General features: G+C 44.6%; 2 protein-coding genes across 3 annotated transcripts; one reads left to right on the forward strand and one right to left on the reverse strand.

Moving 5' to 3' along the window:
- Positions 1 to 446: 446 nt before the first annotated feature.
- clgn (calmegin) lies at positions 447 to 14,868 on the forward strand. Its single transcript, XM_008287764.1, has 15 exons — positions 447 to 631; positions 4,173 to 4,460; positions 4,548 to 4,621; positions 4,754 to 4,812; positions 5,991 to 6,132; positions 6,215 to 6,296; positions 6,379 to 6,571; positions 7,442 to 7,631; positions 9,037 to 9,150; positions 9,300 to 9,456; positions 9,602 to 9,817; positions 9,976 to 10,092; positions 10,179 to 10,326; positions 10,410 to 10,591; positions 13,665 to 14,868. Exons 2-15 carry the CDS (start codon positions 4,173 to 4,175, stop codon positions 13,737 to 13,739), a joined length of 2,037 nt encoding a protein of 678 aa, XP_008285986.1. The 5' UTR covers positions 447 to 631; the 3' UTR covers positions 13,740 to 14,868.
- A 396-nt stretch (positions 14,869 to 15,264) lies between these two features.
- On the reverse strand, positions 15,265 to 19,901 carry scoca (short coiled-coil protein a). Of its 2 annotated transcripts, none has more exons than XM_008287767.1 (4): positions 19,812 to 19,901; positions 17,920 to 17,991; positions 17,755 to 17,835; positions 15,265 to 16,514 (listed from the first exon to the last, which is right to left on the reverse strand). In XM_008287767.1, the coding sequence occupies exons 2-4, from the start codon at positions 17,936 to 17,938 to the stop codon at positions 16,372 to 16,374; spliced, it is 243 nt and encodes an 80-aa protein (XP_008285989.1). In that variant the 5' UTR covers positions 17,939 to 17,991; positions 19,812 to 19,901; the 3' UTR covers positions 15,265 to 16,371. The 2 variants fall into 2 exon arrangements, with proteins under 2 accessions (XP_008285989.1, XP_008285988.1); XM_008287766.1 differs by having other exon boundaries at positions 19,773 to 19,888.
- Positions 19,902 to 24,020: the final 4,119 nt, after the last annotated feature.

The following is a 24,020-nucleotide window of genomic DNA, read 5'->3' on the forward strand; positions in this document are numbered from 1 at the left end:
TTCTAACTGGCCAGTTTTCCATTTATCTGTCGGTAGAATTTAATATTTGAAAGTATTCATCATTCCTTCAAATGCGTTTTGTTTCAAAACAACAACAACAACAAAAAAACAAACCAAAAGCCCCAAAAGCGAAAAAATTACGGCAGTTTTGTAATATTTAAAGTAATCAAGTTTATTTGTATTTACTCAACTGTAATATTTAAATTAGTCAGATAAAAGTGTGTTGTATATAATATTGTGGGGTTTTAGAACATTTGTATTATTATTACTTTAATATCTGTATTAGAAGGCGCTTTAGTTCTTATTTTAAATGTGCTGTATAAACACGCTGGATTGTCTTGACTCAATAATTTGCACCTGAAGGCACCATTCGCGCTCCCCATCTGCCCGACCTGCGCATGCTCAGTAGCCGGGACCGTCTCGCAGTCCTCGAGCGCCGTTATCCGGCCGAGCTGTCACCTCCTCCTCGGTCCATCCTCTCCGGCCGTTAGCCGCCTTCGTCCCTCCCGCGCCTCCAGTGATTCCCGCGGCGGAACAACCGCGCCACCGTCTCCGTGTGTTTTGTGCGCGAAGAAGCGGAGAAGCGGTTCTCGTCGAGGGGCTTTTCTCCGCAGCTTGAAGAGGCGCAAAGGTTTGTTTGTGTGCGCTCATTCAGCCGCTCCATCACTGCGCGACAGCGCTGCTAACGTAGCGAGCTAACGGCAGCGCTCCATTCATTTCTGCAGCCTGCCACAGCCCTTTACTCTCCGTTTCAGGGTGAAATTGAAGCTCAGAGTTCCTGTTTCTAGCCTCAACGTGTGTCTAATGCGGGGACTGTCTGGTGTGAGCCCGCTGGTTTAGCAGCTAAGCTTCTGTTATGCTAACGTTTGCTGTTTGTGATGAGCGCGCCGTGCGGCTAGCTAGCGGGCTAACGGCGGCTAGCGGAGCAGGTGCTGCAGCCAGAGCCAGTCATCTGCAGGAGTTTGGACGTTGCAGTGCTCGGTGGCAGCCATGTTAGCTCCACTGAGCGGTCCTGTGACCTTTATTCTGTAGTCCCTGCGTTCCTAATTTATCAAGCTTGGCCGAGATAGAGAATGTGAGGAACAAGGAGCGTGTTGACGCTGCAAACCGGAGGCTGATCGGAGATGAAGCCTCAGCGCGCTGGTCTGAAACCGATCAGCAGGCTGGAGCTGGAATTAGTGATGGTGTAGATAAGTTAGATAAAGGGCCTGGCTGCTTTTTAAAGCACTCACTGTGAATTTAAGATAAAATTTCCTTTGCTTGGCTGGTAATTATGGAATTATTACAACAGAACTGCGGTTAAGAGTCCAATAAATAAACATACTGAAGGACAATCTGCATCAAAACTCAGCCTGTGGTTTTACTATTAGTACCCTAAATATTAAACATCCTCCTCCTGCGTGCATGTAAATGTCATTCTAATCAAGGGTGATTCTATTGAAGACAGAAACTCTCCTGAATGAAAACACCTTCAGAGGTTTGTGTTGCAGCCACCAGCTTTAAAAACCTAAATATGAGGAGACCAGAGCGTCAAACCCTGAATATTAACACTCAGAGCTGATGATTATCACAGCATTGTATTGGACTGAAACAAAACAGTGACCTGACTTAAGCTGCAGCTTGTTTTTTTCTTTTCTTTTATTGATGATTGTGAGTGAATGTTTTGTCTCTGAAATGCACTTTGGGAGTTCCTGACGTCTCCAGTGAAATATTTGACTATTTTTAGCTCATTTTGGAAAATCCCTGAGTCATTCTGGACCATTTTGGAGCCATTTTGTACCATTTTATGTCGATATCGTCCTCTCACAGATATGTTGGTGTCTGCATTTATGTTTACAAAACAGAAAAAGATGTTTGGAGTAACCTTTATTAAGTCAAGTGTATTTATGTGGCACATTTAAACACATGTTATTAGTCATGCAGCAACAAAAACGTGCTAAACTCAATTTGGTAAAGAAAATTAAGCTGTATTAAGTTGTATTACATTGCAAGATAACAACAGAAAAGATCAGTTGCTGAAATAAAATATTAAGACCATTGAGACCAACCACAGCCATTAAAAACATGTTGAGAGTTTCACCAGGAATCTTAGTTTGACAGCGAGACGAAAGCTGCGTCTGCAACGTTACGATCTTTCTCCAGTTCAACGCTCTGCACCGTCTGCAGCACATGTAGCAGAGTAGAGTGGTGCGGAGTCGAGCTTTGTCTTCACACAGAGCTGCTTAGAAATTCACAAAATGCTGAAAAGTTATTAAGCAACTCGATTGTTTCCCCATCGTCAGTACGCCTGTACCTATGAACAGCCGATGCAGGAAATTCTTACCACCTCAAAGTGGTCGTGGCCCCAAAAGTCCTGCATCGGTTGACTCGACTAAATTCACTCGCCACAAGGAGAACGATGTGTTGGGCTGTTGAACAAATAGCCTGAAGCTGATGCACCGAAAAACCCAAATTATCATAATTCTGTCGGTAAGCGTTGTTGATTTTTAATGTTTTAAAGTTTACCGCCTCCACAGAGCTTTACCTTTGACATCTTAGAAGCTCTCAGCTCAAGAGCAGCAGCGATTCATCAACTAGCTGTCAGCTGTTCAGATATTCGACAACTCGGTGGTTTCTGTTCTCTGTTACGACACAAAACCGAACATCTTTGAGTTGTGGACAAAAGAAGACGTTTGTCATCTGATGTTTCTGAATTGATCCGTTGAGATAAACAATCGATGCGGTAACAGACGACGTAAACGAGCATCAGTCGCCTGCTTTTGTGGAGACAGAAGGTCGGTTACGTAGCTCCAGCTGTTGATATCCATTCGCTGCCTTCCTGATGTCCAGACGTTTGAAGATGATTTACGGGAGGTGAAATCTGCCAAACGGGAAGGTTGTTTACTTACCTCGCAAGTTACTTTCACTGTCGATTAATCGGTCAATTAGTTCCTTAATTGGTTGTTCGGGCTGTGAGTTGTTGGAAAATGGGGCGAAAGGTGGTACAATGTTTTACAAAGACTGTCAAAGAGGAGGAACAAAACCAGAAAACATTCCAATTTAGAAACCTGGAATCAGAGACTTTAGATGTTTTATTTCTTTAATCGATTAGCAAAAGAGTTTATTTCATGTTTGACAGATTAAGCAGCAGCTACCTGTTTTATGGAAGTCACTGTTAGGAATGGACGGGCTGGGAGCAGAGTTTATTCTGCAGTAAAAACATAAACACAAGCCTCATCCTGCTGCACATGTGGCTGGACTCTACCAATCCATGTCGTGGATTTAACGGTGGTTCATGAGTTAATGCTCCATCACACGATTCAAATCCATCGCACCGTAAATACTGAACCGAAGCTCGACTTTAAACGATCATATTGCAAATCAAATATCTGCCAGAAAAATGCACGGTCGAGTGTTCTTAGAATCTGTTGTTTGTGCTCGAACCAGAGATGGGAATAAATGAGCAACATCTTGGTGCCTCTCACTTGTTCCTCATCTCTCTCCCGTATGTTCATCACAATCCTTTTGATCCTCCTGCGCTCTGTTGTCAGCAAACAGAACAACACCGGCATGGGAATTAAAGTTAATTAGGAATTAAGGAATGCACGCCGCCTGCAGTGATGCTCCTCATTTCCCGCTGCTCACGACGAGAGCGAGCAGGTGCGGGCCGATCAATAGGAGGTCATTGAAGCCGCCGTTCGCTGTAATGGATCCATGAACGGAGCCGTTATTCAGCAGATTACCGTGTGCGGTTCCTTTAATCCTGTGCATGTAGTGCCGAAAATGAGTAGGATTAGCGAGCATGTGGAGGAAGAAGTGGCTGCAACTTTAAGGAGGCAGATGTTTGTGGCGTCTGCTGAGCGTGTGATTTATCTGGTGGGACAGGAGGAGAAAGTGCAGATTTCATGTTTGTTCTTTCCAGGAGAACACGAGATAAGGATGTGATGTGACGACACCGATGCGCTCATGTAACCTCCACCCCTCTCCTCTAACCCACTCATCGCTCCGTCACTTCACACACTCGTCTCGTCTATTTATATCGCTGACACGACACACACTCTCCCCGTCGCTCTCCATAAATAAAACCCATCTCGCTCACACCTGCCTCCTCCTCCCATCCCCCCTTCCTCCCGACACCACACCCTCCTCACTCCGCTGCTCATCCCTCATTTTTGTCCTCCGACCCGCCGCAGATGAAGCTGGACAGAGGCTGGCTGTGGCGCCTGCTGCTCCTCTCCTGCCTGGCCGTGGCGGCGGCGGCGGCCCACGAGAGGCATCCGGAGGCCGACGTGTTGGACGCCGACGACGACGACATGGGCTTGGACGAGGAGGAGCTGAAGGTTCTGATGGCGGAGGACGAAGAGGAGGAGGAGGAGGAAGAGGAAGCAACGGTGATGGACGACGAAGAGCAGTCTGAGGAGACGCACAACAAGGAAGCCAGGAGCGGGACGACAGGAAGTGATGCCAACGTCTCCTTCCAGGTCAGGAATGAACCTGGTAGTATGGAGTTCATGTATGTCAGAAGCTTCGTGTTGAGCAACGTGTCGTATCTTTAAAAATGTCTGCAGGTCACATACAAGACTCCCGTTCCCACCGGAGACGTCTACTTCGCAGAGACGTTTGACGACGGGACCCTGGACAGGTGGTGCACGACACATTTATCGCAGAGTGCTGCTAAAAATACAGCGTAGACTTGTTTTTAATGTGATGAATTTACACGGTCAGAGTGTGTTTTTGCGCCTGACGAAGCGTTTTCTGATGTTGATGTCCACAGATGGCAGCTGTCGAAAACGATGAAGGAGGACGCGGACGACGACATCGCCAAATACGACGGTTTGTTGCCGTTCCAGATGTGTGCGGCTGCTTTTGTTCTAACCTCACACACTTTGCTCGTGTAGGATTCAGATGAGATTTTGGGGCTCAGACGTTCCTGTCGGTCGTAGTAACACTTTAACTGGCAGCGTAAAAGCTGGAATCTGAGGTCGGACGCTTCAGCAGCGTTGGTGACGCTCTGCCGAGTGTTGTGACAAAACATACAACCCAACTTATCTCACATTTGTTTGTTTGGTAAATGCAGGTTAACGCAAAGTCAACTACGCATGAAATGTTTTGGACAAGAAGAACCAGTTAACTCACTTTTCCAACAGTAGAGAAACAGGAAATGCAAAATATGGAAAAACATAAACATTAAGATAGAATACGTTAAGTCAGTGAACGTGTCTAAATACTATATAAATATCTTTTAAAATGAAAGAATCATAGCTAACCCTCTGAAATTTCAGCAGTTTTTTTTTTAAACTAATTTGTCACTGCATTACCTCTATGAAACCAGAAATGTTTTTTTTTTGCAATATGACACAGATAAAATACCATAAATTATAATAAAAATAAAAAATAGTTGAATTTCTTATTTAAAAAATAAATAAAACTTGAAATCCTGTGAAGTACTATGTTGGTCCAGCTGTTACCTTGCTGAAAAAGAAAAGAAGTGGTGGCTCTACACACTATAGATGTTTTACTGCTCGTATTTTTAATTTCTTTCCGTATTTGCCTCCTCTGTGCTTTGTGTCGCACCGCCTGCAGTTCAACTGAGAATTTAAAAAAGAGCTGAGTCACTAATGGCGTCACAGTTTTGCAAAAAAGTACAGTTTTTTTGTGTGCAGAGTTTTGTTTGTGCAAAACTATAAGTAGTAGATTGAAGAGATTTTGATGAATTGTCACGATTTTAAGATAAACTTGATTCTGGCGGCATGTCTCAGATGAGTACTTCAAAGACTGTTTTTTGGGGGGGGTTTCTTCATTTTTTCCAGTTTCTGGGTGATAAATGGTGTCGCTTTGCCATTTAAAAAAACGATCACCTGCTTTTCAAACCCACCAGCAGCTTTTAGGAGTCGATAAGTTATTGCCAAGTAGGTTTTCACATACGAGGAATGTGCCGTGGTGTTGTGGTGCCTAACACAAGTCACTAAGAGTTAAGACGAGTCGCTTGTACGTTCCCTCTCCGGCTGTAGGAAAGTGGGCTGTGGAGCAGCTGAAGGAGAACAAGGTTCCAGGAGACCAAGGCCTGGTGCTCAAGTCCCGGGCCAAGCATCACGCCATCGCTGCGATGCTGGACAAACCTTTCGTCTTCCAGGATGAGCCGCTGGTCATTCAGTAAGTTCACCGTCTTCCTCTTGTTTGTGTAGAAAGTAAAGCTGAGGACGTGTTTGACTGCTGAGCTGTGCTCTGGTTGCAGGTATGAGGTGAACTTCCAGGATGGGATCGACTGTGGTGGAGCCTACATCAAACTGCTCTCAGACACTGGTGACCTCAATCTGGTCGGTACATGTTTTATGTTCTCCATCAGCTAGTTCAGTCTGTCTGGACTTTACCTAAATCCTTTCCCGCTCTGCGCTGCAGGAGCAGTTCCACGACCGCACGGCCTACACCATCATGTTCGGACCCGACAAATGCGGCGAAGACTACAAGCTGCACCTCATCTTCCGCCACAAGAATCCTCTGAACAAAGACATGGAGGAGAAGCACGCCAAGAGGGCCGACGTGGACCTGAAGAAGTTCTACACCGACAAGAGGACCCACCTCTACACGCTGGGTAGGTTCAGTTACGAACTCCAGTTTCCATGAAGGTGGCAATCTTGGTTCCCAATGAGTCCTACAACTTATAGTTTTCTTTGAACGTGTCCTTGTCACAAAAAACATTCGTGCATTTAGGTTCTTTCATAGATTTATTCAAAAATGTACATACAGCAGCTTGAGTTATCAGTTGTGCCGTTTGAAGCTGTCGATTGACTACAGCTGCTGACTCCTCTCAGCCGGTTTAAACTGGGACCATTTGATCCATTCATAAACTCAGGAATAGTCTGAGGAGCTCAGGATGGTCAAGAGTCAACCAAGAATCACCTAAAAGCAGATCTTCAATGAATTAGAAGCTTCTGCAACCCAGGTGTCAGTGTTTTACTTTGCCGTGAGCTGAGTGGTGGCCATGTGAGAACAAAGCTCTGTCTCTAGAAGCAGCATGGACAAAGAAAAGGCCTTCTGGAGGAAAGATCTGTGGTCAGATGAAGCAAGAGGTTAGCTAAATGGGTACCGTGAGCAGAAATATGTCTCTCTTAACCCCAAGAACCCAAACCTGCCGTCAAGCATGGAGGTGGCAGCATCATGCTCCGGGGCTGTTTTGTTGCCTGAGCTAACCCTAACTATCAGAAGTGGTAAAGAAACGACTAAATCAGGGTAGAATGACGGTTTTAGACTCGTATTTAGCGAATTACCTCGAATTTAGCAGATGCTTTTATCAAAAGCGACGCACATCTGATATAGATGCAACCAGAAGCTCTTGGACAGTCAACAAACCTTCCTAGTTCATATGAATGTTTCAGGTCTACTCAGACCATGAAGATCAGGATTTCTTTCATGTGCCTTTTTAAGCTTCTCATCTATTTTTCTCACCTCCGTCTGTTGTCAGTCTTGAACCCAGACAACAGCTACGAGATGCTGATCGACCAGTCGAGCGTGAGCCGCGGCAACCTGCTGATAGACGTGGTGCCGCCGGTCAACCCGCCCAAAGAGATCGACGACCCGAATGACTCCAAACCGGAGGACTGGGACGAGAGGGCCAAGATTCCCGACCCGGAGGCCGTGAAGCCCGATGACTGGTGAGCTTCCACGCTATTAGACAGAACAGCTCGCTGACGGGGGGGCGGGACGTCACCGCTAAAACCCTGATGCTGTTCTGGGGGAAACCACACGAGTAGAGTGGTCATAGTTTATGGATAAATTATGGATATTATAAATGGTGTGTGTAAAATCTTAGCTTGAGATGCATGTATATGTACACACACCTCCCACCCTGTCGCAGGCAGAAACACATCACTTGTTGAACATCTGCTTATCGATAGACGCTATAATTTACAGACGTTCCCTAAACGCCCCACGTTGCAAGCTGTGGTAGCTGCTGCTTGGTGCGCTCAGACCGGCGTGTGACGGAAAAAATACGTTAAATAGTTCAACTGGAGCGTTTTTGTGTCAGATTTATCTGAGATGAACCCGAGATTGTGCAACGTGGAGCTCACCTACAGTCGTCCTCAAATGACTGTAATTTTTATATATATATATATCTGTTGAAGCACAATTCAAAAGCAACGTCATGATTTTTCCTGTTGTCAGTTTCAACTTATCTCAGCTCTTTATTTCCTTCTCTAACGGGAGGGTGTGAACACATCTGAGGACGACTGTACATGTCCCGCTCATAGCAAACAGCGAATGCAGGTGCGCCCCACATTTCATGAGAAGACCGCACTTTTAACTGTAAACACCACAGTCCATCGGAGTTATAACGGCACTACTTTCCCCCGCTGTGGTTAACGCAGTAGCTTCTGGTCACAGTGACACCAAAACAGCTTCGTGATCGTCAGTCACCAAAGCCACCAGTTGAAATTTCAACTCGCACAATCTCAAAACACCGTGGCAGTCTGGAGCCCTGGTCTAGTTTTTTTTTTTTTCTTTGTTTAATTGCCATTGACCCATTTTCAGCATGTTTTTTTTGCACGTTGACATTTGAGGCTGTTTAGACGACAACATGTCAAGTATTCTGTGTTTTGTTTCCATAATTACGACCTGCAGCTACGTATGATCCAGAAAACATCCCTGGTTGACTTCTGCATCAGTTTGTTTTTTGATGTGAGCTCAAAGATCAGACTTTCAGAGCTTGTTCACTCAGATTCTGAATCAACGGCATTATGAGAAGTAACTGTAAAAACGTCGGGCTTCCAGCTTTAATAGTTCCCAACGTATTGTCGTTCAAACGTAGCCTCAAATATTAACGTACAAAAAAAAAATGTGCAGAAAGTGACATAACGGGCAATTTAAAAAAAACAAAAACCTTGGAATGTTTTTGATATATGAAGATAAAATGTCACATATACTTTATAAATATCAGTATTTTATGCTTTCAATTTCAGCCTAATCCAAGATGTTGAGTTCTAAAAACTGGATGATTTGAGACGGAAGATGTCGGTGACTTTATTTAACAGCTCTTTATGTTTCATGTGCGTGTCCAAGGGACGAGGAAGCACCTGCAAAGATCGAGGACCCGGACGCATCGAAGCCAGAAGGCTGGCTGGATGATGAGCTCGAGTTCATCCCCGACCCCAATGCTGAGAAACCAGAAGACTGGTAAAGAAACTTCCCCCAACTTGTCTTTGAATCATGTTGTTTATACTAATAATACAAAAACAAGGGCTGTAGCCCAACCAGTCAAACCGGACTTTACTGCCCTACCAAGCAACAATCCAGTCTGACGGCTCGTCCTCCTTTGTGTGCAGGGACGAGGAGATGGACGGTGAGTGGGAGGCCCCGCAGGTTCCTAACCCGGCCTGTGAGACTGCCCCCGGCTGTGGGGAGTGGAAGCGTCCCATGATCAACAACCCTCGGTACAAGGGCAAGTGGAAAGCTGCTCTGGTGGACAACCCCAACTATCAGGTAACGGCTGACCTCCAGCTTATCATTCATGTGATTGGGTTTTTTATTCAGTGCACCACAGCGATCAGTGTTTTGTTGGAGCTGCAGCTGAAGACGCGTTGGGCTCCTTTCCTTCTAATCGTTTCATCCACAATCTTCTCCCCAGGGAGTCTGGAAGCCGCGTAAAATCGATAACCCCGACTACTTTGAGGACCTGCAGCCGTTCAGGATGACACCGTTCAAGGCCCTGGGACTGGAGCTGTGGTCCATGACCTCGGACATCTACTTCGACAACTTCATTATCACCTCTCACAAGGAGGTGGCCGACCGCTGGGCCTCCGACAGCTGGGGGCTGAAGAAGCTGGTGGCCAGCGCTAACGAGGTCAGCGTGCCGCCCTTCAAGGGCCGCAGGAACAAAGTAGTGTCACTGCATGCACGTAGTTTACAGCAGGGCCGTCGTGTTTCTGCCAGAGACAGTGGAGTCGACACAAATGCTCACGGTTTGCTCTCTGCTTCATTGTTTGTCCTCCGTCTCAACAGCCGGGGATTTTTGCTCAGCTGATGATGGCGGCCGAGGAGCGACCGTGGCTCTGGGTGATCTACATCCTGACAGTCGGCCTTCCCGTCGGACTGGTCGTGCTCTTCTGCTGGCCCAAGGTACCCAAAACATGCTGCTTTTACTGCACGTTTGTAATCATGTGCGCCAGAAATCCCTCCTAACTCGGCAGTGAAACTCCCCTCAGAAACCAGAAGATGACTACGTGTACAAAAAGGTGGACACGCCGAAGGCTACCGTAGAGGAGGAAGAGGAGGAGGAGGAGGAAGAGGAGGAGGCTGCAGCAGACGAGGAAGACAAAGCAGCCGAGGCTACAGACGGAGCAGCAGCTGCAGGTGACGGAGGTCAAACACAGGACAGGCATTCAGGCAGTGTCGTAGTTTTACTGCTGCGTTGTTCAACTCTTCTCTCTCTGAAGCTACAGAAGAAGCCGAGGAGGAGGACAACGAGGCAGGAGGAGACCATCTAGAGGGGGATGATGATGAGGAGGAGGAGGAGGAGGAGGAAGAAGAAGAGGAAGAGGAGGAGGAGGAGGAGGAGGAGGAGGAAGAAGGGGAGGAGGAGGAAAGCAAAGCTCCAGAGAGAACATTAGAAGATGAGGTTGGTGATCAGGAACTTCTAGACGAGGTGGGATGTGGGTGGATGTACGTTGGTATCTCCGTCACTGAGGTGTGAAGCGGCATCGGTTTGTCTCGTGCTGATGTTTTAGATTCTGAACTCAGGGCTGCAAATTCTTCGTTTAGTTCTCGGTTTTCTCGAGGCCTGTTGAGGCCATCTGGGCTCATGGAAGCCTCGGGACGCGTCTCGTTTCATGTTAACGAACCTCAAACCTTAAAAATGTGAACGCTAAGCAGTTTCTTTACTCCTGTTACCCACTCAGAGCTTCTTCTTCCTGCACCTGTATGGAAGCAGCATAACGAGAGCTTAACTCTTAATCTGTGCAGGAGGAAAAACAAAAGTTAAATTTCTGGGATTATTTATCGAACAAAAGCTGAAAGAATCTGGACTCGACCTGTACATTATGGTTCCAGGTGTCCACAGATGTTATCGGTACTGATGGGAGGGAAAAACCACAGCAACGATAGATATTTTACAACTTTGATTTTGAATTTGTTTCTGTGTTCGTCTCCTCTTTGCTGCCTGCAGTTCAACTGAAAAGTCCCCTTTTTTTATCATTGACCTTTGAAAAGCTGAAAATCTTCTGGTTCTGTCTGTTTTTACAGTCTGGCTCCAATAAATGCTGTTACTTAGCAATTTAAAAAACCCAAACATAACATCTGCTCTGTGTGAACACTGCCTGCAGTTCAGCCCAGAAGTCCCAGAATTTTCCTCATGTGACTGTTTGTAGCAGATGAGTCACTCACAGTGTTTTGGTTGCACCAAGGGATGCAGAATTTTTTGTTTTCTACTGGATCTGTTTCGCACACGCAGTTTATTTTTGGCAAATTTTAAAATGAGAATAAAGTAATTCTGATAAAATGTCACGATTTTAAGCTTTGATTTGGTTAAATTTAGCAGAAAAACTGAGTTCATGCATAATAAATTTAATTTTTTTAAAAAGCTGAAAATCTGTGGACAAGCACAGAATTTTATGTTTTTTTTACAGCATCTGGTTCGAGTAAACGGTATTTGTTTTTGGCATATTTTTGAACAAGACATGAAAACAAACGCTTTGGATGAAATATTGTGATTTTAAGAGAGTTTGTATTTCAAGGAAAGTTGAAAATCCAACAATTTTTCCAGTTTTTACAGTTTGAGTCAGAAAAATTATGTTAATTGGGGTTATTTAGTTTTATTTACTTTTATTTTTAGATATTAAAACACTCCAGCAGGTTTGGGGTTCAGACGGTTAAAGTATTTAACCATCACTGTCCGTTAGGCCACATGAAAGAACACGATTAGAGTCAAGCCGACGATTAGCTCGAGAAAATATCTAGAAGTTCTTGCGTTTACAGTTGGAGACGTTTCCTCCTGATAAAAGTGGTTCGTTCATTAATCTGTAACGTCCTGCAGACTCTGTTTAGACTGCTTCCTGTCTGACGTCGTGTCCTCGTCCTTGAGAGAAATGTGCTGAGTCATGACAACCTGTTTTTTATTCCACTTGGCAATAAAAGATCTCTGGATCATAAAACCTCTGCTGTGAGGTTCGAGAGGCACGTTTGCTTTAAAAAGTCACCAAAATGGCACCGTTAATGGTAAAAACAGAAGAAATCAATGTGTTGTCAACGTTGCGACGGTCCCTGAACTCATCACGTGTGGCTTTGTTATGAAAAATAACGAAATGTGAAGTTAAAGTTGTGATATTTATTGAAATCACTTCGTTCTCCATCTCTCTATTTAAAAAAATCAGGGATGTCCAATGCCCAATATTGGTGTAAAAATGTAAAATCTGTCAATATCGTTATTGTTTTGTTTTTTTTTCCTGTAATGAAAATCGATAAAATAACCTGGATTTCACCGACGTGCAAATGATGAAGCATGTAAACAAGTGTGGCTGCAGTAACAAACGTGTATCGGTTGATTGAGAGTGGGACAATATCGGACATCCCTAAAACTAAATAATTATAATTTACTCCAACCCAAAATGATTTGATCCGTGGTGCAGCAGTGAAGTCATCAGAGCTGCAAACCAACAGCCACGTGAGAAACCTTCTGGGTTTTCAGCTGAACTGCAGGTTATGTTCACAGAGAGGAGATCAGGATGGAAACAGGTTAAACATCTAAGTGGTGAAATATCTGTAGTCTGTAGAGCCGTCTGTCTGTTCCAGTGTTGGTGAACACTTTAAAAAAAACCTCATTCATGTTGAGTCCAGGTTCTGTTCCTTTAAAATGTTTTAAATAAAGTAGTGATTTAACTTTTCTTATGATTTACGGCATTTTAACTTTGTCATATTGCAGAAAAGACTTTTTAGATGGAAAAAAAGGTGCAAGTTTTACATTTTTTGTGAAAGAAATCATCAAATAAATGTTTTGTGATCCGTGGCAACCATAAGTATGTTAAACTGAGTTCTCTCTCCTTCTAGTCACGGTTGTTGTCGGCAGTGAAAAATGAGTCCACAGTGATTAAAAACGTGCAGAAACTTTTGGAAAAATCTTTGCGTATCCATAGATTCTGAATTTCCCACTAAGCACGCAGATGCAGGCGTCATTTGAACATTTCCTAATCGGGTAGTTGGACCTTTTTGTCCATTTAAAAACATATAAACATAATTTTTTTTTTTAGAACAGAGCGTCTTTAAACAAGTCTGGAGGTGATAATTAACGACACTGAGCCTATGTTGAGTCCAAAATGAGCCCACAGAGAGTAAAGATGTGACTGTTTGGGCTTCTCCATATTCCAACAATCAGGGTCTGATTAAACTTTTTAATATCGTGATAAAAAAAAACTGCTTGTTTTATGTGCAGCGTGGGTTCTCTCCGGGTTCTCCGGCTTCCTCCCACACAGTCCAGAAACATGCTGAGGTTAATTGGTGATTGTAAATTGTCCGTAGGTGTGAATGTGAGTGTGCTTGGTTGTCTGTCTCTAAGTGTAGCCCTGTGATAGACTGGTTACCTGTCCAGGTGAACCTGCCTTCACCCTGAGTCAGCTGGGATAGACTCCGCCCCCCTAGTGAGGATTAAGGTGTAGAGATGATGGATGTTTAAAGTGTCGTCCCTTTTTTTCTCCTTCCAGCCGAAGGCAGGCGGAGACGTCGCTGAGGAGAGCCACAAACAGGCCGTCAGAAAGAGGAGGGTACGGAAAGACTGAGGAGGTGAAGCCCCGGCCTGCCGCCTGTGGACGGCTGAACCTCTGCCGCCGCTCCCTCCTCCCCCCCGGGCGGAGCAGCATCGCATCTCCTCCGAACCGAGCGGCAGCCTGCAGTCACCCCGGCTGCCCCATCCATCCATCCCAGGTTCGCCGCCTCCCACACCACTTCCTGTATCGTCTCGTTTCTCCCCCCGTCTGCTGCCAGACTCTTCCCGGGGGAGCGTTTAGCCTCCTCCTCCGTCTCCACGCTTCTCTTCATCCTTTCCTTTCCCGTCTATAAGCCATCGCTGTCGAAATGCCTGAAAAAAAGCCCCGCCGTCGGTCTTCTCTCCGAATATACCGTCTCGTAGATCCACCAGTCTGGAGCGCCGGCAGCAGAGCGTCGGCCCGCCGGCGCCGCTCCATCCTGCAGCATATCACTGGGGGGGGGGGCACGTCTCAGAAGTTGTCCTTGTTTTGGAAGAAGGACGCCGTTCGACAAAAAAAAAGTTCCTTTCTTGTTTGAAGTTGGTTTCAAGACCAGGAAGAGGACGCCGGGCTGTGAGCAAAAAAAAAAAAAAAGTCTGCGTGAGATGTTTCCGCAGAAAAAGCTCGCCTCAGCTTCACGATGACCTCTCTGGGGGCAAAAAAATAAAAAAAATGGATGTTCTGTTTAGATTTTAGGTAGTTTGTAACGAGCATCATTTACTTTTCTGTGTGTTTTCTACTAAGTTATAGCGAGTCGAGGATTAGCACTGACGGCCCTATTTATTGGTTTTAATTTGTTCTACGCCGGTTCGAAATAAAGATTTACTACTGCAGTGTTCTGAGACAGTTTTCTTAGACGTACTTGAGCAAAGAAAAACTGACGTCGTTGAAGCTCGCAGGTGATGTTTCAAGGATGAGATGTTGGTTTGTGAAGCTGAATATCGAATCTGTGAAGACGCGTCTCGTCGAGTCGGCAGCGCTTCCCCAGAACGTCTCGACTGGTTCTGGGGAAGAGGCTGATCTGTTTGTTTTTTATTATTATTATTATTGTCTGGAGCTTTTGTAGTTCACCTTCCTGCCACATGCTGGTGGATTCCCTGTTTACATTTGTTTGCAAATTGTACATTGCTCTTGGAAATAAAATTATTTAATACGATTTAAATGAGACGCGTTTTTCTCCGAACCCAAAGAAAACAGAACGACGGCATTTATCAGAGCGTGAAACTGAAGACGCTCTACTTCCTGTGTTCGATGGATGGACAGGAAGGAAAAACCACCATCAGAGTCTCTTTACGTCGCATTAAAAACATTCGCCAAACCGTTCACGGCAGCAAAGAAGCTTTCATCGACCCGACCGACGTGACAAAACTCTGATTTATCCAGTTAACTGCAGAGTCTGAGAGCAAAATCAAACCTAAACAGAGCAGCAAACATCAGTCCAGAGCCGTGTGAGCGTTTAGAGGTTGTGAAAATGAAATTCAACTTTAATTTCTGCCTCGATTTACAGCAGAACTCGTCATGTTTGAGCTCCTTCTAGTCCAAAAAAAAAAAGTCCAAGCAGTGATCTCAGGGTTTTATTAAAACAAACAAACCAAACAACATTTCGAAGGCCAACGAGCTTCTACACACAGGACGAGATGGAACCGGGATGTGTGCAGGTGAAACTGTACAAATATCAAAATAACCTCAATAAATTACAGCATATACAGAGTTCACAGCCTCCCTCCCTCCCTCCCTCGCTCGCTTCCTCCTCCGATCAGCTCCAGTTTAAAGGGATCGAGTAACGTCACCCCTCCTCGCTGCTGCAGCGGCGGCAGTGAAACCCATCAGCGGATCGATAGCACTCAAGGCCGCTTTGCTGCTTTTGTTCTGGCCGTTAACGGGAGAAAGCGTCTCTCTGTTTCCCTCCATCGCTGGATTAAAACACTTTGCCTCTGCTGCCTTTATGACCTTACGGTGTGGGCTTTAGGCCCAAACGCTAAATTTAAAGGGGCTGCAAGACAACATGAATAAATCCATAAAAACGTCGCCGCTGTTAGTCTGTGCTTTAGCTTATGAGCTCTCTAAGGTGCCTGTACATCTAGAACCCACCTACCAGTGATTAGCAGTAGCTTTATACAGTGATTTAATGGCGTTTTATTAGATATGCTAAAAAAGAAAAAAGAGAGAGAGAGAGAGATATATCACGAACACATGCCTTCCTAGTACATTTATCATTCTCCATAATACTGCTGAGAAGCGGAGGAATACAGTCGAGCTTTCAGATGACACCCGAGACCGACGGAAACTCCATCCAGCTGTCGTACAAAACACAAACGGTAATAAATAAAACGAGTGTTGTCGGCGATGAGGGTCAACATTTAGCTTTCATTTGGGGTCAGTTTGTCAGAAAACAAAAGAAATAAAAAAACAGAGCTAAGAGTTATTTTACAAACAGACGGTTAAGGAGGAGAGTCGGGGTTATTCTGTTTTAAAGGGTCTGCCGACTCGTCTGTAGTGTCGAAGGGAAGCCCTGGGCCGCATCATCTTTGAGCCGACGGGGTGAGAAGAGTCCGCTAGCTGATAATTAGACTCAGGGAGGCGGTTAGAGAGAAGAGGCCCAGGTCTGCCGAGGACACCGACCCGCCGCCGCCGCCCCGGTGGGGAGTCTCTGCCGACGGGGGGCTCACTTCCTCTTGCTCTTGGTGTCGGTGGTCTGGAAGACGCTGGAGGCCGACATGAGGTTCTCGATGTACTGGCCCAGCACCTGGTTCTCCGACTTCAACTTCAGGTTCTCCTCCTTGACGGCGTCGACTCGTGCTGACAGGTCTGGGACACAGAAACCAGGTTTAATCACAGTTTAGCTCTTTAAAATAAAAATACATTAATAAGATGAGTTACAGCTTTTAAACAGGATCATTATTATAGTTCTGCACAGTTTAGTTTCTATCTGACCTGTAACTGCTTCTTATTTATCTCCTACACGTTACAGCCAGGTGAGGGTTGGACGTAGATGGACGGTCCGGCACGGCGCCCGTATTACTGCTGACCGAGCCGCCGGTCCACCTCCATTGTCCCGTCACTCGTGAACAACCCGTCCATCTACGTCCCAACCCTCACCTCTGGTCACGAGCTCTGGGTCACGACCGAAAGAACGAGATCACAGATACAAAATGAGCTTCCTCTGCAGGGTGGCCGGGCTCTAGGGCTGGTCCGAATAGTGATTTCTGATCTCCGGACATTCGGTCCCAAATAGTGACGAATATCCAGAATATTAACGCATTAATGCATAAACAACAAAGTTATCACTCATGAGATATTAAAAATTCAAATTTTGGGGGGTCACGAACACAAACTTATGTTGTCTTGGGGGTCGTGGCTCAAAAAGTTTGAGAACCGCTGATATACAGTTTATCACCATTTTCCCTCCAGCACCTGTGGAAATGTGAACCTGCTGATTCCAAGTTTTTTATTTCTAGCTGTCATACTGCATGAAATACATTCCTGTTCTGTTTCCTTAAGAGTAGATGTCAGTGAAAAACGAGCCATGAAGCTTTGAAAATCTGCTGCACTCTGTGTTTACAGGAGAAACACACGATATAAATCATTTTTATTTCTAAAATGTGCTTTTTAAAGGAAAAACAGACGTCCAGCTATCAGAGATTTGTGCAAAATCGACTTCTGTCTGTGATTAATTGGTCAAAACCCATTAAAGTCGACCAACAGGATGGTGGTTTGAGCATCATGAGGACTTTGTTTAGACTGAAACGAAGCTGAAGAAGAGCGACAGCACGAGCTCAGGTGGACCAGATGAGAAATAAAAGAGCAGCAGACGGAAACATCCGGTGTTTTAAAGCTGAGACATGGAGATGGGATGTTTTAATCTGTTTCTGAAAGCAAAGAAACCAGGAGGGCTTTGGTTTCAGAGCTGCAGGTTTCTTTAAGTTAAAGTTTTTAGGAGTCCTCTAACGTCACACGACTTCTTCTTCTTGGGCTCTTTATTAACCAGGAGGTCGGTTCCTCCACCTGGGAGCAGTAAAGTTAAACCCGGCGTGAGAGCTTTCGTTACCTTCCAGTGTGTGCTGAAGCTCCAGGACTTGGTTTATTAACCTCGTCTTCTCCTCCATCTCCACCTGGTTCTCCATGTCTCCTGAAACAAACACACAACCGCCGGCGTTACTCGCGAACCATCACGACCGTCAACGGGCGAAGGCGACGGCGGAGGCGGACGTACCGTCGATGTCGCAGTTCATGATGGAAAGCTCGTTCTCCTGTTTAGTATACAGGGCTGCAGGTCCACCGTCCGCTGCAACACAACGGCAACACGTTAGGCTTTGACATACAAACAGCAGCAAAGACGAGGCTTCAGGGTTTATTTCTATGTCGGTGGATTTAATGGACACTGGAAATACTCAGAGTCTCTCCTGTTGCAGAGCAGCAACAGTTATGTCCCATTAGACACCAAAACCAGACGATTTGGGCCATTTTTCTGACAGATACTGTGATTTAATTTGAGGGTTTTAGAGGCATTATGTGGCCACTAAATAACAGATTAGTCCAACCACAGCGTGCACGATTTACCCCGTAGCCTCATTGATCAGTGGGCGAGTTTTAATCAGCTTCAACTAAATTAAACTGAACTAACCACACGTGTCTCGTTATTTAACATCTCACATCTCACATCTTCATATATATCAGTATATCACATGGCTGCTGCTGGTTCCTAAACCTGATGATTAAAAAGAAGAAGCAGGATTCCACATTGAGTTCTGAATCGCCACCAAAGTTTTCTGCACCTGTCGTCTTTTTCCTGCCACATGAAGTCCAGCAGCTCAGTGGAACCAGAACAACCAGGACTGGACGTGGAGAGAACTTAGAAATGTCTTTAGTGCAGTTTTAAAGCCATACATTTATTTAAGAACCTGGAGTCGACGTGCACGACATTTTACCAAGGCCTTCCCCATCCTGAGAACATAAACGGCAGCTCCACATGTGCACTTTAGATATTTTAATATTTACATTATTGATTTGATTCCCGTCTGCTGCCTGCATACGTGAATCACCTGCAGCTCAGCAGGAAGCTTCCTCGTCTTACTTTAGTTTATGGAGACACCCAGGAGTACAGTTTGTAGTTTCCTTACTGAATCTGCTTTATTTTATTTATTATTACCCCAGACCCACAGAATAAACCAATTCAGAGGTGATATTACAACATGAAGCCTAATTTTGGTTGTTATTTTTTAATTGTAATTTTTGAACATGTATTTTAAACCCTGTTTGAGGGTTTAGAGGCTAATTTAACATTTTAAAATTCAAATTTAACTCATGTCCAAGTCTTCTTTTTTTTTTAATACACACCTGAGAAGTGACAAAACTGTTAATTTAGGGATTTATTTTTATTTTATTTTTTAAACCTCTCTGCTGAACCTAACCGAGACAAACAGAACCGTGACTTTAACGAGCTGCAGCTCCATCAGGGTCCAGGTGGAGGAGGCCGACGGAGGCAGCAGACGCCGCGCCCAGCCGGGACCCACACGGCCAGCAGAGGTAGCCAAGAGGCGCATGTTAGGAGCCACAACACTCCCCTAAATATAGCCGCAAATGGTGTCGTTTTTTGGGATATATCCATAAATATGAACCGCCAGCGACGCCACAATTAAACGACGACAACACGCAGCTGTTAGCGCGGTGTTGTATTATCGGACAGACACCTCTGAGGTTGTCAACATGTAACAACGAATCAAACGTGTCCGATAATGGACGCATATGCGTTAGCTAATAAGCTAGTTAGCTTTGTAGCTAGCAAAAAAAATTAAAAAACGAACCTGCATCGTAACTACTTTGACACCAAATCCGAGGTTAGTGTCTTACGTGAAGTAAGCAAACGAAACAATATTGCCACGTCTCATATTTCGAGGCTGATGAATATATTTTTATAGCGGCTAACAGGCTAACTGCTAGCTAGAACCTCGGACTAGCTAACTGTTACGGTTAGCTAGCTAGCTTTAGCTTCAAATTCAGTGTGTATTAACAGCTGCCTGCTCGGTGTTTTTAAATAATCACAAGCTATTTGGCGATTTAACTCACCTAAGGCAAATAAATGTCTTCTCCGTTTGGCGGAGTTACCTTGTAAACAGACTACAGCGCTGATGCTGAGGAGGAGGAGGAGCAGCAGCAGGAGGAGGAGAGCTGAGCTTCTCCCATCTACATCATCATGAAGCGCGCTGAGCGGCCGACAGGGGGCGAGCGACCCTCCAAACACGGTACGAACAGATTTACCGCAGTCAAACAGATGCTCCCTTTGGTAGCAGATCACACACAGAACCGTGCAGCTGCAGCAGATTCCTTCCCACTGGTTGTGTTTCTGTGCGTCCAGCTGTCTGTCTGTCCGCATGCATGCATGCACTGATGTAAGCATGCATGCAAAGGGACATACATGCATGCTTACATTCATGTTCACACTGGCCGGTCTGCATGCATGTGAATGTGCAGCCTGTGCTCGCTCTGAGGAGTCCATATGCTGCTGCTTGTAGCCAAAGCGAACCCTGGGGACTGTGCTGCTGCTGCAGCCAGCAGTCTATCTGCCTGCCTTTGCTTCCCTCTCTGTACTCTGTCACCTCCCAGGTCAGCTTCAGAGATAAAACAGCCTCAAGATTTGAGAGTCTGCAGAAAATATCCCATTTTTCTGACAGTTATTGTGCAACGAGGAGGACGAGGAGGACAGCAGGAGTTTGTAAAAGCACCGACGTGACAGTTTGAACTTTGGGTCGGACGTCTTTCATGATGCGTTTCCTGAACTGCAGCCTTTGCAGTTTGAATTTAAAGTCAGTTAGATGCTCAGCAGGAAGAGGTGGTTGGTAGAAATGGATTCAACCTGAGTTTATGCAAAACCTATCGTTAAAATCAACGTGGTTTGTTCTGTAAAGAAAAACAAGATTTTAAACGGTGTCAGTCCTGTAGGAATCAGCTGAAGCCTGAAATAAGTCATCAGTTCCCCGTCTGTCTGTTCCTACCACAGACTTCTGTGTCCAGTAAAAGGAGAAACATAAAAGCAGTGACGATGAGTTGTTACCGTTAACGTATTCACCAGATATATTGATGATAGATTATTCAGTTTGAGTAACTCTCTGATTGTAGCCTCTTATTGAATTTCCCTTCTGGGATAAATAAAGTATTTTTCATTTCATTTCATTAAACTACAACATGTTCCTCCTGTGTGAGCGCTGATGTCCAACCCCAGGTCGGCCAGCGCTCACGGTGCACAGCCTGAACTGCAGCCTTTGCAGTTTGCTAACTGCATTGTTTCAGTTTTGACGTGAGCTCGATTAATTATTCAGCGCTACCTGATAACACTGGATCCTAAACCGTTCAGCCCGACTGCAGAAGGTGATCTGAGAGGGAAACACACGAGCTAACCTGCTCAGATTTTTGCAGTTTTATTTTGGAAAACATCCAACGAGAAGGACCTGAACGGCAGCAGCTGGGAGTCAGAATGATGTGAAGCGCTGCCCATCAGAGCTCCACAAGTTTAGACAAACTAATCCCAGTTCTTCTGGAGTTTCCAGCTGAGCGGTTTGAACTGTGGCCTCAGAGCGAGAAGCTTCTGGGTTCCAGCCTGCTGAGGCCTTTCAGAGTCTGGATTCACTCCCAGGTTCCTGCACTTTGTTTCCATGTGGAGCTCTGTGACGAGACTTTTAGCGGCACAATAAGAACAACGAGGTTACATGTAAACATCTCAGCAGAGCACCAGGAGGAGCTTCTCTCTTCTAACAGACTCTAACTGTCGGGAATGCAAACGAGGTTTTCATGAGAGTTTATGGCTGAGAGGCTTCAGCAGGTCGGACCAGGCTGTAAAAGTTAAATTCTGAATTCGCTGCTTGTCGGCTGGTTTTGGATCGTTCAGATTTATGAGGAAACACAACAGGTCGAGCTGCTCTTTTAGCCTCATGCTAACGCTGGTGTGTATTCTTGAATGTTTTGCTGAAAGCTGACGGATCGTTCCACCTCCGGAGAGCTGGAATCGGAGGTCACCGTGAAACGCACAGATGGCTGCAGAGCTTTGCCTTCTACTGAGCAGTAATAGTTTTCAGTTGTGAGTTTTATAGAAACAAACCCGACGGCACCGAGCAGCAAAACGACAGAATAGTTTCTGCTTCTCTTCTCTCTTGCAAAACCAAATCAAGCCGACCACACAGAAGATGTGCCGATTTGATTACGGAGACGAGCTCCTCTTAAATCTGGAGGCAGAGTTCTCTGGCAGGCTTGGAGCGATGGTTCTGCTCAACCTGGTCAGTCGCTGGAGCTCGTTTTTCTCCGGCTGTGAATGGAATATATTAGTTTTGAGGAGCAGCTGTGACACTGAGCTGCATGCAGAGCGCCGGTGTTGGAGGTTCGCTCACTGATCGGCTGAAAGTGTTGAATGTCTGAACCGTAGGATGAACAGTGAAGACACGAGGAAACGTTTACCATCAAATATTCATACATTTATCTGTGATTTTACTCGTTATCTGCTCTATTTCTGTTCGTCTTTAATAAAAAAACAACCATCGTCATCAGCAAACCGCCAAAAATAACTCGCTCATGGTTTCCTCTGTCCACATGTGATGATAATCTGACTCGGTAAAATAAAAATGTCCGACAGCTGTGACGGAGCTCGACCCGAGGACCGCCGCCGTGTCACTAAATATTTAGCGTGACTCGTGTTGGATCCCGATCAGTCCTGTCTCCACGTCAGGAACAGTTTATCATTAATAAGGCTACTGTTAATGCTCACAGCTCTGTCATATGGATCCTGCTGCAGGTTTTTAATGACTCAGAGGAAATAGTTCTAAACATCTGGAAGCGACAAATTAAACTTCAGCTGCTGTCGGTCAAAACCTGGACGACGTTCTTTTATCTGACCTGCTGGTCTGAAGTACGTTTTTGTTATTTCTACGCACATAAAAGTCAGTTTGCAAGTGGTTGTGGATTAAAATGAGTGATTGTGGCAGAAAGCTGTGATCATTTTGCATCAGTATTGGTGCAGAAACGTGGATGTAGTTTCCTACAAACCACCTCACACGACTCGAAGTTCAGTCAAAGCGTGTCTGTCTGAAAGTGAAACCAAAATGTTGGTCTGACCAGTAAGTTCGCCGTCGCAAACTGATCCGATGCACTCGAAGAGAGTTCTTAAGAAAAGGGCTTAAATGTAGATTGTGTTCAAATTTCACCATCAAAATGAATTAAAACAGAATTCAGCCACAGACCGGATGTGATCGGGCAGCAACATGAGCTATGATATTAAACATTAAAATGCTGTCGACCACGTTGCACCAGTAGCTTTATAATAATATTATTATTATTAATGTTGTTGCTTTCAGTCTTTTATTTATTTGCCTGTGGGCTGATGGGAAACACGTTGACACACACGTCTCAGTCTGAAGCTGTGAAATGTGAACAAATTAAACTGAGAGACAATCATCTATTTGAGAAGTAATAAAAAGTTTAAAACCCATTTTAGTTTTGACCCAGTTTGAACAAAACAACTGCAAAGTGCAGATAAACGTATGAACAGCAGATTATGTTGAACTCTGACAATCAGAGCGACGCTATTCAGCGACTTGTTAAAACAAATCGACACAAAGCGACACGCCTCGTTAACCGCTCTGGTTTACGAGCTGCCGTGTTTCTGCTGCGTCGCCCTTTGACCAATCAGCTGCTTCACTACACTGTAAAAAAAATCTGTTTAAAAAACAAAAGGGTGCCGGAGAAAAAAAAAACTATTTTAAAAATGGTGGAATACTGTAACTGCAAAAATAGCAGCAAATATCTCCAGTACTGTAGCTGAGCTACGTACAGGCGCAACAGAGATTTTAACATCAAACACTGTTAAAAAAAAACATTTATAAATATTATGTGCAGCTGAACTTTTACAGTCAACAAATAGACTGATGCATTTTTTTTTGTGGTATCATCTGTAAATTAAATATAAAAGTTAAACATTTACAGTTTTTAAACAATAATTTACATTAAATTTGTCTTTATAATTATGGCAAATATCTGTAAAATAATTATATTTTCACTGATTTCAATACAAACATTTCACTATTATGGTTAAATGTTGTAAACAGAAAAATACTATTTGTTTAAAAAAAGATTTTTAATGTTGACATCATTTACAGTTTTGCTTATTAAGTGTTAAAATGTGAATTAATACTTTTTTCTGTGATTTTACTAATTATTATCAGCAGTTAAATAAAGTTTTATTTTCTTTTCTACAGTTCAAAAAATTAATTAATACATTTTTCTGCTATTTTTCCAGCAATTATCTGAAATTTAACAAAGCACAAAAAAAAC

The sequence above is a fragment of the Stegastes partitus genome, unplaced genomic scaffold (genome assembly GCF_000690725.1).
Source record: "Stegastes partitus isolate 25-593 unplaced genomic scaffold, Stegastes_partitus-1.0.2 Scaffold518, whole genome shotgun sequence".
In the NCBI taxonomy this organism is placed as follows: Eukaryota; Metazoa; Chordata; class Actinopteri; family Pomacentridae; genus Stegastes; species Stegastes partitus.

Excerpts from the sequence above, each read along its gene's own strand:
- scoca (XM_008287767.1), bottom strand. Across the intron at positions 16,515-17,754 it reads GCTTCAGCACACACTGGAAG|ACCTGTCAGCACGAGTCGAC; the intron begins GTAACGAAAGCT and ends TCTGTGTCCCAG.
- clgn (XM_008287764.1), top strand. The coding sequence starts at position 4,173 with ATGAAGCTGGACAGAGGCTGGCTGTGGCGCCTGCTGCTCCTCTCCTGC. Across the intron at positions 6,133-6,214 it reads GATGAGCCGCTGGTCATTCA|GTATGAGGTGAACTTCCAGG; the intron begins GTAAGTTCACCG and ends CTCTGGTTGCAG. Across the intron at positions 10,592-13,664 it reads AGAGAACATTAGAAGATGAG|CCGAAGGCAGGCGGAGACGT; the intron begins GTTGGTGATCAG and ends TTCTCCTTCCAG.